This window comes from Pyrgilauda ruficollis, unplaced genomic scaffold (genome assembly GCF_017590135.1).
Source record: "Pyrgilauda ruficollis isolate IOZ18807 unplaced genomic scaffold, ASM1759013v1 scaffold16, whole genome shotgun sequence".
In the NCBI taxonomy this organism is placed as follows: Eukaryota; Metazoa; Chordata; class Aves; order Passeriformes; family Passeridae; genus Pyrgilauda; species Pyrgilauda ruficollis.
The window spans coordinates 5387787-5402982 of NW_024514764.1; the positions used below are offsets into that span (position 1 = coordinate 5387787).

At 47.3% G+C, this 15196-nt stretch overlaps 2 protein-coding genes across 2 annotated transcripts in view; one reads left to right on the forward strand and one right to left on the reverse strand.

Moving 5' to 3' along the window:
- Positions 1-738: 738 nt before the first annotated feature.
- BRI3 (brain protein I3) lies at positions 739-11388 on the reverse strand. The gene is made up of 3 exons (XM_041462598.1): positions 11163-11388; positions 9635-9749; positions 739-1127 (listed from the first exon to the last, which is right to left on the reverse strand). Exons 1-3 carry the CDS (start codon positions 11329-11331, stop codon positions 995-997), a joined length of 417 nt encoding a protein of 138 aa, XP_041318532.1. The 5' UTR covers positions 11332-11388; the 3' UTR covers positions 739-994.
- Positions 11389-14512: 3124 nt separating this feature from the next.
- TECPR1 (tectonin beta-propeller repeat containing 1) overlaps positions 14513-15196 on the forward strand; it is a 26032-nt gene continuing 25348 nt past the window's right edge. Inside the window, exon 1 of the mRNA XM_041462522.1 lies at positions 14513-14547. The gene's annotated coding sequence lies outside the window, so the exon portion shown is untranslated. The remainder of the gene's footprint in view (positions 14548-15196) is intronic.

The window sequence follows — 15196 nt, forward strand, 5'->3', positions numbered from 1 at the left end:
TCATTCTATTTTACACATGCACATGTTTCCTGCAGCATCCCCTGGCTCATTCCTTTAGTGGTGCCTACTTCTACTACTATAAACAGTGAATTCAAGTCATGTGAAATGCCTTTCAGTTACTTAATATCAAAAAATAGTCTGTGAGCATGTGCTGGCTGCTCTCACCCTGCCTTTCAAGTTCAAGGCCGAGGACAGTTTGCTAGAGCGCCGTGCACAAACACCCACCATCCCCACCTGAAACACCAGCTTTTCAGAGGGGTAACACACCTCAGCCCATCTTCTACAGCACAGCAGAGGCAACTCAGCCCAGCCTGTCTGAGCTTTCAATAATTCAGTATCAGAATTCAACAATCTAAGATGTAAAAGCCTTTTCTCAGGGCAGCTCACAGCTGGCAGTGCCCCAACCTCTTCCTGCTGCAGGCAGAAGGTTCTGCTGTCTGTGAACCAACACCAGCCCCTGCATGAAGCAAAACCCTCACTAATTAAAACAGGGCTCTGATTGTGTGTTAATACTTGCCCCTGCAGTGGGGGAGAGGAGCTGTTGCCATAGAGGTAGCACACACAGCACTTACAACTCTTCCCTCAAATACCTGATGCCCTAAACATGTACAGTCTTAAACATCATTTATCATCATCATAAGGATTCTGGCAAATACCCTTCCTTGTAGCTAGGATTACTACTCTGCTTTCAGACCACACCAGACATGTCAGTAACATATTTAATAATCCAGCCACAAGTTGAGGATTGCAAAAGGAAAAGCAGTTTTATTTAGTTTTCAACAGGTGCCACTAAACATGGAAAACAAGTCAGGTTTTCATGTTTTGCAATGCACATGCTCATAAAAGATTAAGTTTAAATTACATGCAAGAGACTAAATTCCTTCACACTTTACAAAACAGGTCTGAAGCAAATAAAATGATTGTACATGACATTTACATTAGAAAGAGTATGCTAACAGTTGTAGCTTCAGTAAGCACGTCCACGTTCAGCCCCTCAGCCAAAAGCTGCCCCACAGTTGGGGCATCTTCTCTGCCTCAGTGCAAGGCAGAACAGAATCCCAATTGGAAAGAATACAATGGCACACAAAACACCAAGACAGGTGAAGGTGTCCTCCAACACGCCAACCCTGCAAAAAGGGAAAACAGACTCAGTCAAAGGACACTCAACAACTTTGCCCCCAGATCACCAGTCAGTGCTCCGGCAGTCACAAGAAACCACACCATTTTATGGAGCAAGATGAAGTACAAGGTTTGGGGTTTGTTCCTGGTTTTTACTTCTCAAAACTGATCTCTCTCTACAACTGCAGAGGAACTAATTATTGATGTCACATGGCTCCAGCTGACTCCGAGCTCCATGACCACATGGAAATTTTGTTTCAGCACAGTGCCATGACAGCAGAAATTTACTTCCATTTCAATCCCTGACTCCTTTCTGAAGTGCTGTATCTGAGCATCTCCCAGAATGAAGACAGACAGTAAACTACAGAATTCAGACTTTAGAAATTTGTGCAGTTACATTAAATAGTCAAGATTTGGAGTTTAGCAAAACACTCGAACAAGATGTATCCTCCTGGTACGGTGAAAGTCAAGGCAAACAGAGCTGAGTGACCCTGAAGAGCAGGCTGTGAGCAGGGTGCCAAGGCCAACAAGCTGCTGTTCCCTTGGGAGCAGTCAGGGACAAGCTCTTGGATGTGTAAATAGAGCGAAGGAAGGAAGGCGCAGACTCAAGAGACCATTTCCTTACAGCAACTGCCTGAAACATTGAAACTTGATTAAACCATTCCCCTTCCCCTCAACCACCGTCAGAAGCCAAAGGCTTTTCCAAGTGTGCTTGATATTCTGCTGCTTGTACAAGTTCATGTTCCCCTTAAGCTTTCCCTCACTTTAATGAACTTTCTTTCTGTTTGCAGAGACAGAAATTAATTCTCTATCTGGTATAAAATAAAGGAACTGTCAGGTTACCATTGATCCCAGCAGTAGCTTTATCATTTCATGTCCTCAGATAACATTATTTTAAGGCGACTAAAAAATGCAGACAAAGTTCATGTCACCACACAGATTTGAGTCTCAGCACACAAGTGTCCCACAGCTCAGAGTTGACATTGTGGCTATTCCCACAAACTCAGCATAACATGAGCCGTGGGGAGAGACCAGGAGGATCTCCCAAAGTGCTGTGGAGCTTGGGGAGAGAACAGCAGTACCTGCACTACTGAAACTCGCTCTACAAAACACGGTCCAGCTCTGGCAAAAAGGGTCAGATCTGAAGTCCTGAGAAGTGTGTCTTGAAGCAGAACACTTCTTCAGATTTCATCTCTCACTGTTCTAATCTCTCGGGGCACACAGATTTTCAATTCAATATTCAAGTAATCTTGCAATGTTGTGGCAAAACAAAGTGCCTGCCCTGAGAGCTGGAGCTCGGGGAAGTGCCATCTCCTGGAGCACTCTTCTACTAGAGCTGGAATGCAAGGAAATTCAGGACTGCTGGGAACACACCAGTAACAGAGACGGGCAAAAAGGACGCTGCAGTGCTCAGCCAGAACCATCAGGTCTGGATGAAGCAGCTGAATTTGGCAATTTGCACTTGGGAAATGCACGAAATGCTGACCACCCTCAGACCAAACAGAAACCAGCAGCACAAGCTCAAGAGGTGAAGCCTCTCCTTCTCCCAGGTTAACCAGTAACACACTGGGTGTATGGAGAGCTCAGACACTCTCGAGGTTTCTGAGTAATTCAAGATTCAGTTTTCACACTGCACATCCACCCAAGACAGGCAAAGCCCCTTTTCCAGGCAGGCATTTCAATGACATCACAAATAACATTATTTGAAAAACGCACACAGTATATTACAGCTGTTTTATTTCCTGCCCTGCTCTGTGTTACACTAATGCCTTCTTTTCCTTCCACACACACGGAGCAGTTCCCTCCTGCAAGCATCCAACTCCTGCTTCATTACTCTTTTGAAATCCTCTCCTTGTCTCTTAATACTTCCATATTCAGCTCCTGCCCTGAAACCTACATTTGTGACAAGTAAGCCAGTGTGCTTAGTTAAGAGTATAAGCAGTCTATTGGTGTGACCTTAAAGAATAAAAACACTAACCAAACACAGAGGGATCAGTGGGGTACAGCTGCTCAGCCCCAGCAGTGATGAGCACAGCCCAACCCCTTCCAATGAACTCTGAATCAGCCTGCAGGGCCCAAGTCCACTGGTCAGCACATTTAAAGTGTCCTTGACACTTTAAACATCGTTTCTTTTCAACTCCCTTCCTCCTAAACAGAGCTACTTGGACGTGTTTTGTGGTAGTGCAAAACCCGAACTTAAACTAAAACCAAAAATTTAAAAATTGCCATTCATATTCAACACCAGATCCAGGGAAAAGGCCCAGAGAGGGACAAAGCAAGGCCCAGGGAGCACTGCAGAAGAGCAGGGACAGCCAGGCCAGCAGCAGAGCAAGGCAGCTCCAGGGACACTCAGCAGAGCTGTGCCTGCATGACCCCACACCACACCTGATGTTTCAGAGCTCCTATCATGTCTTACAGTGTGATTACAGCATTAGCCACACAAACACTTCTTGGCTTCTGCTGATTTATGTCAGCACCTAATTTTAGATGAACACTTACCCAACCACTGCTTAGCCAGTTACTAAATTTAAAAAGAAAAAAAAAATACTTTTTATAAGGGAGACCATGGATATTTTTGCTGGTATATCTTACCTGAGATTGGAGTAATTAGAGACTCCATATTCAAACTGTGGATTCACTAACTAACCAAACATAAATTTTCTTCTACAGCATAAACCACATAAAAGCTGATTATAACTGCACCACTCCCACTCTAAAAATAAAGTGGAAAGGTTTATTTATACTGCAAGCAGCATCTTGCATTTAAGCTATAACTGCAGCTGCCAGCTCCATACAGTAAGGTCAATTATGCCCACTGACAAGTACTTGAAACCAAATTGTTTTTCAGATAACCCCCTTTTCCAAAGTAACTCTCACATTAAGATCTTAAGTCAAATGCTCAGGATGAGAGGCTGATAATGAGATCTGTGAACACAGCATTGGTCTGATTTAACACATGCATTTTTAGACTTATCACTATATCACAGTATTTAAATGTGGGCTTATCAGCATTTTTTAGACCTTACAAATACATTCAAAGGGTCACCCCAGGTAATCAGAGACAGGCTGATTGTACCACAAGCTCTGTCAGACACGAAAAGAAACTGCACTTGAGAAAACTGCTGTCCTCCACAAAGATCACTGACCAACCACCTGGAATTTTCAAATCATATCCCACCTTCTGCCACAGAGGTTGGTTGAGTTTCAAAGTTTAGATTTGAATGGGAACATCAGACGGGGACAAGCATGGACTATAGCAGCTGCATGCTAAATCTTTAATTTTGAACATACAAACAAAACCAGCCAGAGATTCTTCATCATCTCCTGGCTAATGCAACAGCAGCAGCAATGTTCAGAATGTTTAAATCTCACCTGCAGCTGCAGAAGAATTGACAATTATATATGGAACTACTGAGCAAGCACTGGATGTTTACAGTTTTGATTTCTGTGAAGAGAGGTATCAGCTCCTCCAGCCTCAGCTTGATGGCATCTTGAATGGTTGTTGATCCACATTCACAAGAAGCCCAAATCTCTATGTAGCCACTGGCTTGCCCTCCTCAGCACAAGATACACATATATGTAAATGCAATTATATTTAAAAATCACTTCCAAGTGAGAGGCACAACAGTATTTACAGATTTATCTGAATTTCCTCGTGCTTTAGGCCTCATTTCCTATAGAGAGGCCTGTCTGCAGCAGCAGAGGAATCCTGGCAATGGGAGCAGCCTGGATCTAGCTGTTTGTCTTTACTGAAATGCTTCCAAGCCACCAGCCCTCCCTGCTGCAGGAGCAGCACTGCTTTAATTCCAGCTCTGATCAGGAGACAAGGCTCAAGGTTGCACACCAAGAGCCCAGCCTGGCAAAGGAGGCTGAGCTCAGCAGCCAGAGCTCTCCGTGGGGTGCACATCCAGCAGGCTGAACCCCACTGAGCCCTGCTGGGGCCTTTCCTCCCTCCTCTGCACACACAGCCCCACCAGCACTGCTGTGGTGAGCAACGAACCAGGGCAGCTCCCTCCTCTCCCAGGACAACTCATTCTGCAATGAGATCCTAACTATCACACAAGTACTCTTCAAGACAAATGGTGATTCTAAGAAAAAACATTGCTGTAATTTGGGGCCAGTGACAGGCTAGGCATTTGAGACCAGATTATTATTTTTATACAGTCCCATTAGGGAATACATTCCTGCTGTGCCTTATTTTTCTAAGAAATGAAACTTCATGAGATTAATGTGTTTTGATTATTGTCTGCAAATCAGGTCAGACCAGTGGAACAGAACCCCTCAGAAGCAGCCAGAGCTGTGCTGTTCTCATCTGGGACCCTGCCACAGCCTTATCCCCCCTCTCTGCGGGGCTCAGTGAGCAGCTTCCTGCTGCTGAGCTGGGAAAGGTCCCAGCTCTCCCAGCCAGGAATTCCAAACTGCCCTCGTGGCATCTGCCCCAGTCTGCTGCATCAAGGCTTTCTTCTTCCCTGTCCTCTTCACAGCACTCTCCAAAAGCTATTGCAGAGTTTGCTTCACTCACAAGGTTCAAAAGGATCTCCAGCTTGCTGCTGGAAACCAAAAATCCGCAGGGTTGTTCACACTGTCAGACATGCTCTCTAAACAGGTGTTTTGCTGTTGCCTTTTTTAAAATTCCTTGCATATTTAACCAGTGAATATAATTAAATTATACTAAGAATATTTACATGAAGTTTATTTATGACTTGTGAATAACTATAGAAAGCCTGTATTCTGAGCAGCCTTTTATCAAAGCCCACACAGCATTTGTGACTGAAATAACAGAAGACCAGAAGGCTGAAATTTGGAAGGACTTGATCACCTAAGTGCAATTTTTCTAGTCTATTCCCTCAGGAGATGTGTGTAATTGATGAAAACAAAATTTCAACTGAAACCTGAGAAGTTACAACTTTATCAAGTCAAAAAACCCCTAATAATTAAAAAAAAAACCAACCAAAAAAAAAAACCAAAAAAAAAAAAAAAAAAAAAAAACCACCACAACAACAAACCAAAATCACACCTGTGGCAGAGAGAATGCTGTAAGACATCTCAGAATAAATACAATTTTAATTAAGCTTGTCTCATCTTTCAGTTCAGGAAGAAGCTTCAGTGTTGGCATAATCTGAGACCCACTACAAGGCTGGTCCAGCAGATGCACTGGAGCTGTCAGAAGTGAAACTGCAGCAGTGTGAGGTCCTTTCCCGTGCTCTTTCTCCCAAGCAACTGAACACAGTTAAACAAGAAAATAAAAACCCAACAGGCTCTCCCCCAGATTTTGAGGGAACTGGCTTTTGCAATCATCAGATCAAGAGAATATTTTTACAGTTTTTAAAAGGAACTTTCTTCTGTTAAATAACAGGAAAGCAAACATTCCTGAGCAGTTAGTTATCGACAACAACAAAAGACAGAGAAAAAGAAAATGAAAGTGACCACAAGTAAAGCAGCCAGGCTGCATTCTCCAAGCTAAAAAGATAATTCCACAGCAGGATATCTACAGTCAGTGCCTGTAATGACTCAACACATACTCGGGAACATAAAATAGTTTAAAAGCAGGACTTGGCCAAACCTTAAATGTCAACTAGAAGCCATAAAGCTGACAAGATTGTGCAACTCAGTTTAATTCTCTGTACATCAGGGCTGGGAGAAGAACACACGCTGAGAAAAGAGGACTGCAACCACCAAAGACATTCTGAGAGTGCAAGGAAGGATGGAACACATCAAAACTGAAGTCTGGAACTAGAAAGCAGCACTGACCAGTGATGAATGAGCTCGATGTGAGGAACAGCTCTAAGCAAGAGACAGGGGAGTCATCCCTCAGATGGCAGCAGTGCTTCACTGGGAGAAGGGCAGGAATGCAATTACCAGTCACCACAGGCACACTACCAACTTCAGAGAGCTACTGCTGGAGAAACTTTGTACTTTTTATGACTAAATACCATAAAAAAAGCCTAAAGATGGACTGTACTCGAGCCAGCTTATTAACTGCAAGATCACTCATGACTGCAGTAAAATAGACACCAATTCAAGTAAGAAACCAATACTGCATATTTCTCCTGAACACCACATATTTTAAGTTGGAAATGGTTTTGATTTCAATCAGCAACATGAATACATGCCAGACTGCTTTGTATTCCTGATGGCAGAAATTCTCTTGATGGCCTTTAGGTTCCTCCATCAGTTACATCATCCCACAGCCACATACAAGGCTATTCCTGGTGATCTAAAGCAGATGGATTTCTCTAACAATCATGCACCATCAAATCAGGAAAGTAACAGGACAACTGACCGGGTAGTTTAATAACAAAGTTTTTAATGCACCATTAATAACTTTTAATATTTTTCAATGCCCCTTCAACATCTTTTCTGTTCAGGGCGGTATTCAGAGTGCAGCTGCACATTGCATTTGTCATAAAATAGGTTTCCAGGACATGTAAGTAAACTAGAACTGTGCTTAAGGTCTTGAGAAGTCAAAGAGGATTGAGTTTTTTCTCAGTCAGGACAATTAGGAACTAACACTGTAATAGGGCAAAGGAGACTAACACACCATTACTATACACATTTATTCATCCTTTGGATTCCCTGATCCAGAAAATTTCACAGTTCTCCTCACAATTTATTTTTTTCAAAGCCTAAAACAGAAACTGAGGATCCAAGAGTAAAATAGGATTTTGTGGAGAGTATTTTCCTTTAGGAAAGAGTCCACAATGGGTACTTCCAGCTGGGCATACCCGATGACCTAAGAAAGCTATTCAAGTGAGATCACTTAAAAACAACTAACAACAGACTGCTCATTTCCAAAAATTTGGCTAAAATTATGTATTATAACATAACTTAATGCACAAATGATTGTTTAAAAACTCTTCCCTAGATCATCCCAGAAGCCTCAAGCCTGAGTTCAGCAAGTGTTTGGACAACACTCCCAGGCACACAGTGGGATTCTTGGAGTGTCCTGTACAGGGCCAGGAGTTGGACTAGATGATCCTGATGGGTCCCTCCCAACTCAGCATATTCTATGAACTTCCAGAAAAAGAAAAAATAATAGCAACAAGAGCCTACCCATTTTAAACTATTTCCAAGTGCACTTCCCCAGTGAAATGCTTTGAGCTGTCCTGGGGTCAGGGCCAGAAAACCTGTGTGTATAAATACACTGCCTGCCTCTCTCCAAGCCATGCACAGCATCTGCCCTGTCTTCTGGCTGAGCTACAGCATCAGCATGTTGATGTAATCACTCAGGTGGCAGGATCTACCACATCCTCTGAACAGCTCAGCACTTGCTTTCCCCCAGTTTAAAACACACACCTTCTAGATCAATAGCTCCAGCTGGTACAGGTTTTTCAGCCTTAACTAGTGCCATTTCAACAGGCACCTGTTTTTACATAACACCACAGGATACTTCTTATTTGAATCCACCTTTGAAGGCAGGTATTGACTCTCAGACAAACACCAACTTTACCACTGCAGCCTCTGCCATATGACATCCTGTGTCACATTTATCACACACCAAACTGGAATCACTTCAGCTGCTCAGGCAGGTTTCCTACACCTTCTGAAAGGCAAGGAAGGGCTCAGACCTGCAGAGTATCAAGTGCCTCCGTGCAAGACAGCCCAAGGGTAACTCCTGTACACTTTAACAGAGGGGAATGAGCCTGCATTTGAGTCACAGCTGGCCAGGCAGAGCAGTGCCTGAAGTGCAGCAGCAGCAATCCCTCTGCCCTCAGCCACGGCCAACATCCCAGGAAGAGAAAACTGAGAAGTGAAAGGGACTGCAGCTGACTTACAGCACCAGTGAGAAAACTGAGTGCCTCCTTCCTTTTTTATGGCTGTGATCTCCAAGGGGGAAGTTGTCCTCTTGCTGCAACTCCATGTAACAGCTGACCACTTTTTCTGGTTTTCACCACCACAGCACACTGACATTTTTGGTCTGGTCTATCAATTTCTCTGTTCTTCTGCAGTTAAAGGACTTTTAAGAGATCTTTTAAAGCTTTAAGCCACCAATGTTTTTAGCCAATACTGACAATCACCCTGCCTGGTTTTCCAGTTTGGACTGGGAATGGGAACACACACAACAGCAGAAGTTTTCCACAGTACTGCCAGAAAACCAGAAGTGACGACGGTCAAAGATTACAGAGTTTCACAATAAAATCAAGCTACTCACCATCACCAGGCATAAACACATCAGAAAGGACTTCCTGTCATGCTGTCCCCCAAGAACTGACCTGTTACATCTGTTACTGAAGTGCCATTTCATTAGAAGTATCACTTACAGATGTTCCTCCATCTTAAAGAACAGATTCATGTTTGAAGTGTCTTGCATTATTTATAGCACATGTCACGAGCCCACCAGGACAAGCTCCCAACTCACAAACCACAGCATTCCACTCCTAGACCTTAGTGCCTTTTCAGTTAATTGCAATACACACACAAAGAAAAGCTACTGAAAACCGAGGAATTATATGGATACCTCTATCTTAAATAACAAAACCCAAGATTGAATTTAGTTCCCCAAGAGCCATTTTACCTGCAGGCAGGACAGCCACCAACTACTACCACAGAAGTGGTGGTGGCAGGCTGCTGAATGATGGTGTACGTGCTCGAATAGTTTGGCTGTGATGTCGGTGGAGGAACAGCATACCCTAAAATAAGAAAAAACCTTCAATCACCACACACAAGGCACACAGAACAATGATAAATTTACAAGTATGACAACAAAACACGGAAAATAATAAACAAGAATGTAGTCTTGATTAAGCACTTTAAGCTCTATCAAAATCAGAACTGGAACACCTGGCACATCTAACAGCAAAGCCACTTTATAAACCCAAGTATCAATTTAACCATCCCAAAAGGACACTGAGCTAATAATTAACTTCAAGATTTTGTTTCAATGCTGCTGAGCACCAGGGAAAAACTGTTTAAACAATGACCACAGCTTTCACTTCTAGATGTTATATATCACGAATGTCCCACTCCAGCAGACGAACTATTTGAAACAGAATAAATCTTCCTCTAGTTTCAAGCTTTAATTCCATATACTAAGTTTCTAACTGGAAAGCAAGGTAGGAGTGATAGGATGCAAGCAGAAAGAGACAGCATAAAAAAACCCCCCAGTTTTCTGAAAGTCCATGTTGTTAGCAAAAGAATGACTAATTTTAATGGCTGTAGATAGAAGACAGAAGGCTTTAACTGCTTTATTAACATTAAGAACTTTGTATTTCAAAAAAGCTTTTGAAACGGTTGGTTAGATGCACACAGTGTAACAAAGGCACAGTTTGCCCAGTTATAATCCATTTTGAGCTTATTTCCCAAGTTCTCAGACCTTCTTCAGTCAAGTTATTCACCTGTGAAGTCTGGCAACCTCACTATTCAAACCGAAAATAACCACTAATACCTGTATTGCAGGAAAACAAGTTATCAACAGGAAAATCAATCTATAGCCTCAGGGTTCGACTCAAAGACGGGGTCTGTGTAACTTCTGTAACTTTCGAAGCACTCCTCTTTCCCGAGAGGCTACTTCATTCCTCGGCAGATGTTAGTATTAATTGTTAATGAAAGCATTGCATCTACTCACCTGACTCAGTCCCTCCCAGACTACTGAAGTGTATCAGAAAAAACAAACATTAACCAGAGTACAGCGAAGCGCAGGCAAAGAACAAGTTTGGGGTCTGTGTCAGCGCCGAGCAAACCAGAAACCCCGCGCGTGTGAGGAATGCCCGCAGCCCCAGCCGGGATTTCGGGGAGAGCACAACCCCAACACCTCAGGGGCCCCGAGGGAAGGAGGGCGAAGGGAGATGGCGCTTTGGAGCACCTGGATCCGGCGCACCCGCCCCCTGCGCTGCCTTCCAGCGGGGGAGCCGCGACAGCCCCAGCGCCTCCGGGTGCGGGGGAGCCGCACGGGGAGCGGCCCGGGAGCTCCCCGCTCCCGCCGGCCGGCCCCAGCCCGGGGCCCCGGGCGCTCCCCACAGCGGCCCCCGCCGCAGCGAAGGCGCTCCGCACACCGGGGACCCCCCGCCCGCAGCCCCCCGGAGTCGGCGCCGCCCGTGACCCACCTGGGGCGGCCGCGGCGCCCGGGTAGGAGTACGGCGGGGGCGGCTGGAAGCCGGGCTGCGGGGCGGGGATGGCGCCGTAGTTGCCGTGCCCGTAGTCGTAGCCCGGCGCGCCCGGCGCGGCGGGGCTGTAGGCGGGGGGCCGCTCCTGCAGCAGCGGTTTGCTGTCCATGCTGGGCCGGCGCTGCCTCGTCCCGCGGGGCCGACCAGGAAGCGGCGCGCCCCGGTGCTGCGCTCGCGGCCGGTCACGAGGCCGCCGCGCCCCACGTGACGCCGCTCCCCGAGAGGCGCGCGGCGGCTCCGCGGGGCGGCGCAGGGAACCCGCGGCCTTAAAGGGGCCGCGCCCCGCCGGGACCGGCACCGGGACCGACTGCCCTGCACAGACAGCCACAGCCCCGCACCGACACCGACACCGACTGCCCCGCGCACCTGTGCCGCGGTCAGCGGCGCCGTGAACACGCTGCCCCAGCTGGGGGTACCGCGTTCCCCGGCCCGGACACCGAGAGCAGCCAGCAGGGCGAGAGCGCGGTGCTCGGCAGTGCCCGGGGCTCCGCGCCGCCGCTGCCGGCCCTCGGCCGACGGGACTTCGCACGCGCTCGCTCCCGGTCCAGCACCGGGCGCTCTCCCGGCCGTCCTGCGCTCGGGGTGACCCTACTCCCGCCCGGAGCTCGGCCACACCAGCACGGCTCCCTTCCGAGCCGAGCCGAGCCGGTCTGTGCGCTGGGCCGGCTGAGCATGAGGCTGGTTATTCTGCAAACTCCTACATCCCCTTCTCTCCGCACACGAGCGTTAACGGGAAGAGAGCTCTGGATGGTGGCACAGGGTAGGAACGCTCTAAAGAGAGGGAACGTTTTTGAAAAGAAACTGAGAGGAGGAGAAAATTCTCATGGTTCAAAGAAACACTAAAGTTATGAAACAAACACCACAGGAAGGAAGAGGAAAGCAAAGGGGATGCTGCTGCCTCCTGTACTCCAAACTGCAGTTCAACACTTCCACCAGATTCAGCTGCTTCTGAAACCCGTGCTCCTAATGACTGCCCAGGCCAGATGCTGTAGAGATCTTAAATGTCTTTTACTCCAGCTAAAACTCTTGCCTCTTCACACCTTTATCCCTTGAGCTGTGTGACTCACCAAACCTTCTGATTTGGAAATCCCTGGTTTGTCCTTCCCTGCAGGCCCCAGCACAGCCTTATCACCATGGCAAACACTGTGACTGTCCCATGACAGGTCCTGTGCAGTGGGGAAGGGTTAGCCCCATTGCACAGGAAGCGGGGGAAACATAAAAACCAGAAGTTTGTTAAACAATTTGTCTCAAAAGGAAACAAATTCTTGAAACAGACGGGGACACAGATCACAGCATCCCAAATGCAAACAGTGCCAGCATCACTGGCACATGACCTCAGGATGGTGAGGGGATCCCTGCCCTCCTGCCTTCTGTCTCCTTCCTCTGGCTGGCAGGTGACCCATCTGGAAGGGGCCCCTCTTCTGAGGGCTCTCTTGCATGCTTTAACTGTAGCAGTATAAATATTGCATGAGGATTTTGAATGAAAAATCTTAAGAAACAAATGCAATGCAGCACTTCCTCATTAGAGGAAAGATACTTCCTTAAAAATGAATGTTAATTAACAAGGAAAAATCCCTCTTTTAAAGAAGTGAGGTTTGGGAAAGCATGGAAGACCCAAGAGTAGGATACAAACCCCCTCTGACTGCAAAGCTGTGAAATAGGATTGAAGATATCTTGACTAGGCTTTGGTTCACTGGAGAAAATTCCTTCTTCCTGAGTCATGCAGTAACCACGGGACTGAAGGACAGAAGTGAGGAAGGATATCTGTGTGTTTTCTTTCTCTTTCTCTCAACCATTTAGAGAAGAGCCAGGATGAACCTTCACAGGCCACAGACTGGAAGGGACGTTCCCATTAACCCAGTGCAAACCCATTTATACTCAGCTGTCTTTGCAAAAGCTTCCTCATTAGCTCCTTACAGAATGGGAGCTCTACTGCAACACCAGCAGCTGAACAAAGCAGGGCTCAACACTGGACACCCAGAGCAGAGAGACTTCTTGTAAGGCATCAATCCAATCCTAACTTCTACATCAAAGTACAGGTGTAGCAGAGCCCTGAGCACACAGAAGGCACGTGCTGCCAGTGGTAGGGAGAGCACTTGTTTGGTTTCACGTGTAATGTCCTCCTTAAAATAACCAGGGGAAAACTGTACTGGTTGTAAACGACTTATTGTGCAAACCCCTCGCATATCCAGTCATTTTTGCTGCCATCCTGTGAGATTACAGACTGCAGTTCAAAATCCAAACTGTGAAAACACCCCAGGAAAAGCTCCATAAATTCTTCTGCAATCTAGTTCCCATGGAAAACAACTAAAATATTGTTTCTACCTGCTAACAGTGGCCACGGGATTGAGTACACATCAACTGTATCAGAGTCACAACCACTGAAAATCTTGCAAAGCAAATTTTCTAAGATCTAAATTGTACTAAGTCTGATAAATATGTTTTGCTACAATGATCAAATCATCAAAACACTAATAGAGAGCAAAAATTCTGCGTTGAGGTAGGCCCCAGTCTGTGCAAGGGACCAAAACCACTGCAGTGAGTCAAGTGTCCTGGGGGCTCAGCAGGAAACAACCCAGACTGGATGGCTTTGCCTCACACAGGAACATTCTAGAGAATTTCATGTGTGCATCAACCCTCCAAACCACAACCCTCTGCACACCAAAACCATCAGAACCCGCAGCCCACAGGGCTAGAGCAAGGCAGACGTATTCTCCTTAACCAGCAACTAGAAACTCCTCAGGCAAGACTCACAACAGATCAGCCAGTTCCCTTTGAAAAAGGTCAGCAATGCTTTTTCAGCTCCTGTACTGGCCTGTGAGACATATGAAGGTCTGGGATACTTTTGGTTCAGATATTTGAATGGACAGGCATGGGAGTCCTTGCCTATCTTGTCAGATTTTCTGTCCACTTCAAAATGAACTGGCATGTGATGGCAAAGGCTGAGATGTACAAGCAAGCAATTTGAAAGGGAGGTTATCGTTTGTAGCAGGACAACTGCGTGATATCCTGCAATAAATGTTAAGCAGCACCTTTGGTGAACCCAGAGAAGGAGGATTGTTACTGTGCTCCTACTGCACTGCCACAGATTGCGACAGGAAAGGCCACCTCCTTCCTTACACCTCAGGCACGGCATCCACTGGTGGCAAAGGGCAACTTCAGGCAAAGGCTGGTTTCCCTCACTCTGGCTGCAGGCACTGCTCGCTCGGAGCAGCCGGACAGACGGATGGGCTCTGCCTGCAGAGCACCTTCCACAGTCACAGCATCACAGACTGGGTCAGGCTGGCTCCTTCCGCCGGGAGCGGCGCCGGGCGGCGGGAGGCAGGTAAGGGGCGAGCCCGGGGCCGGGCCGGCGCTGCCCGCGGGCCGGGCTGGGCCGGCCAGGGAAGGGTGGGTGGCGGTCGGGCCCCCGCCGCCCTTCCCGGCGGCTCCAGCGCTGTCGGGAGCAGTGGCGGAGCCGTGGGGAGGCTGGAAGGGACCACAGTGGCTCATCTGTCCAACTTTCTTGCTGAAGAGTCGTTCTAGAGCGCATGGCACAGGACGGCATCCAGACAGTCCTTGAGTATCTTCAGCGGAGGGAACTCCACAGCTCTCTGGGCACTCTGTTCCAGTGCTCAGTCACTGCACCCGAAAGTTGCTCTTCTTCATGTTCAGGTGGAATGTCCTGTATCGGTTTCTGCCCGCTGTCTCTTGTTCTACTGCCCGGCACGACCAAGCAGAGTCTCTTCTTGACACCTCTTTCGATATTTCTACACATGGATGAGGTCCCCTCTCAGTCGTCTCTTCTCGAGGCCGAACAGGCCCAGCTCCCTCAGCCTTCCCTCACAAGATCCGCTCCAGTCCCTTGCTCAGCTCTGTCGCCCTCCCTGGAGCTCCCGCGAGGCCGCCCCGGCGCTCCCCAGGCCGGGCCCCGGCGGAGCCCCGTGGTCCCGGCCCCGCCGCCCCGGCCGTGACGCGCCCGGCCCGCGCCAATG

Bases quoted from the DNA above. Each gene is read 5' to 3' on its own strand.
- BRI3 (XM_041462598.1), bottom strand. From the start codon at position 11,331: ATGGACAGCAAACCGCTGCTGCAGGAGCGGCCCCCCGCCTACAGCCCC. The intron at 9,750-11,162 runs GTGGGTCACGGG...TTCTTATTTTAG, and splicing joins GGGCGCCGCGGCCGCCCCAG to GGTATGCTGTTCCTCCACCG. The intron at 1,128-9,634 runs GTAAAATGGCTC...CCCTTTTTGCAG, and splicing joins GGTGGCTGTCCTGCCTGCAG to GGTTGGCGTGTTGGAGGACA.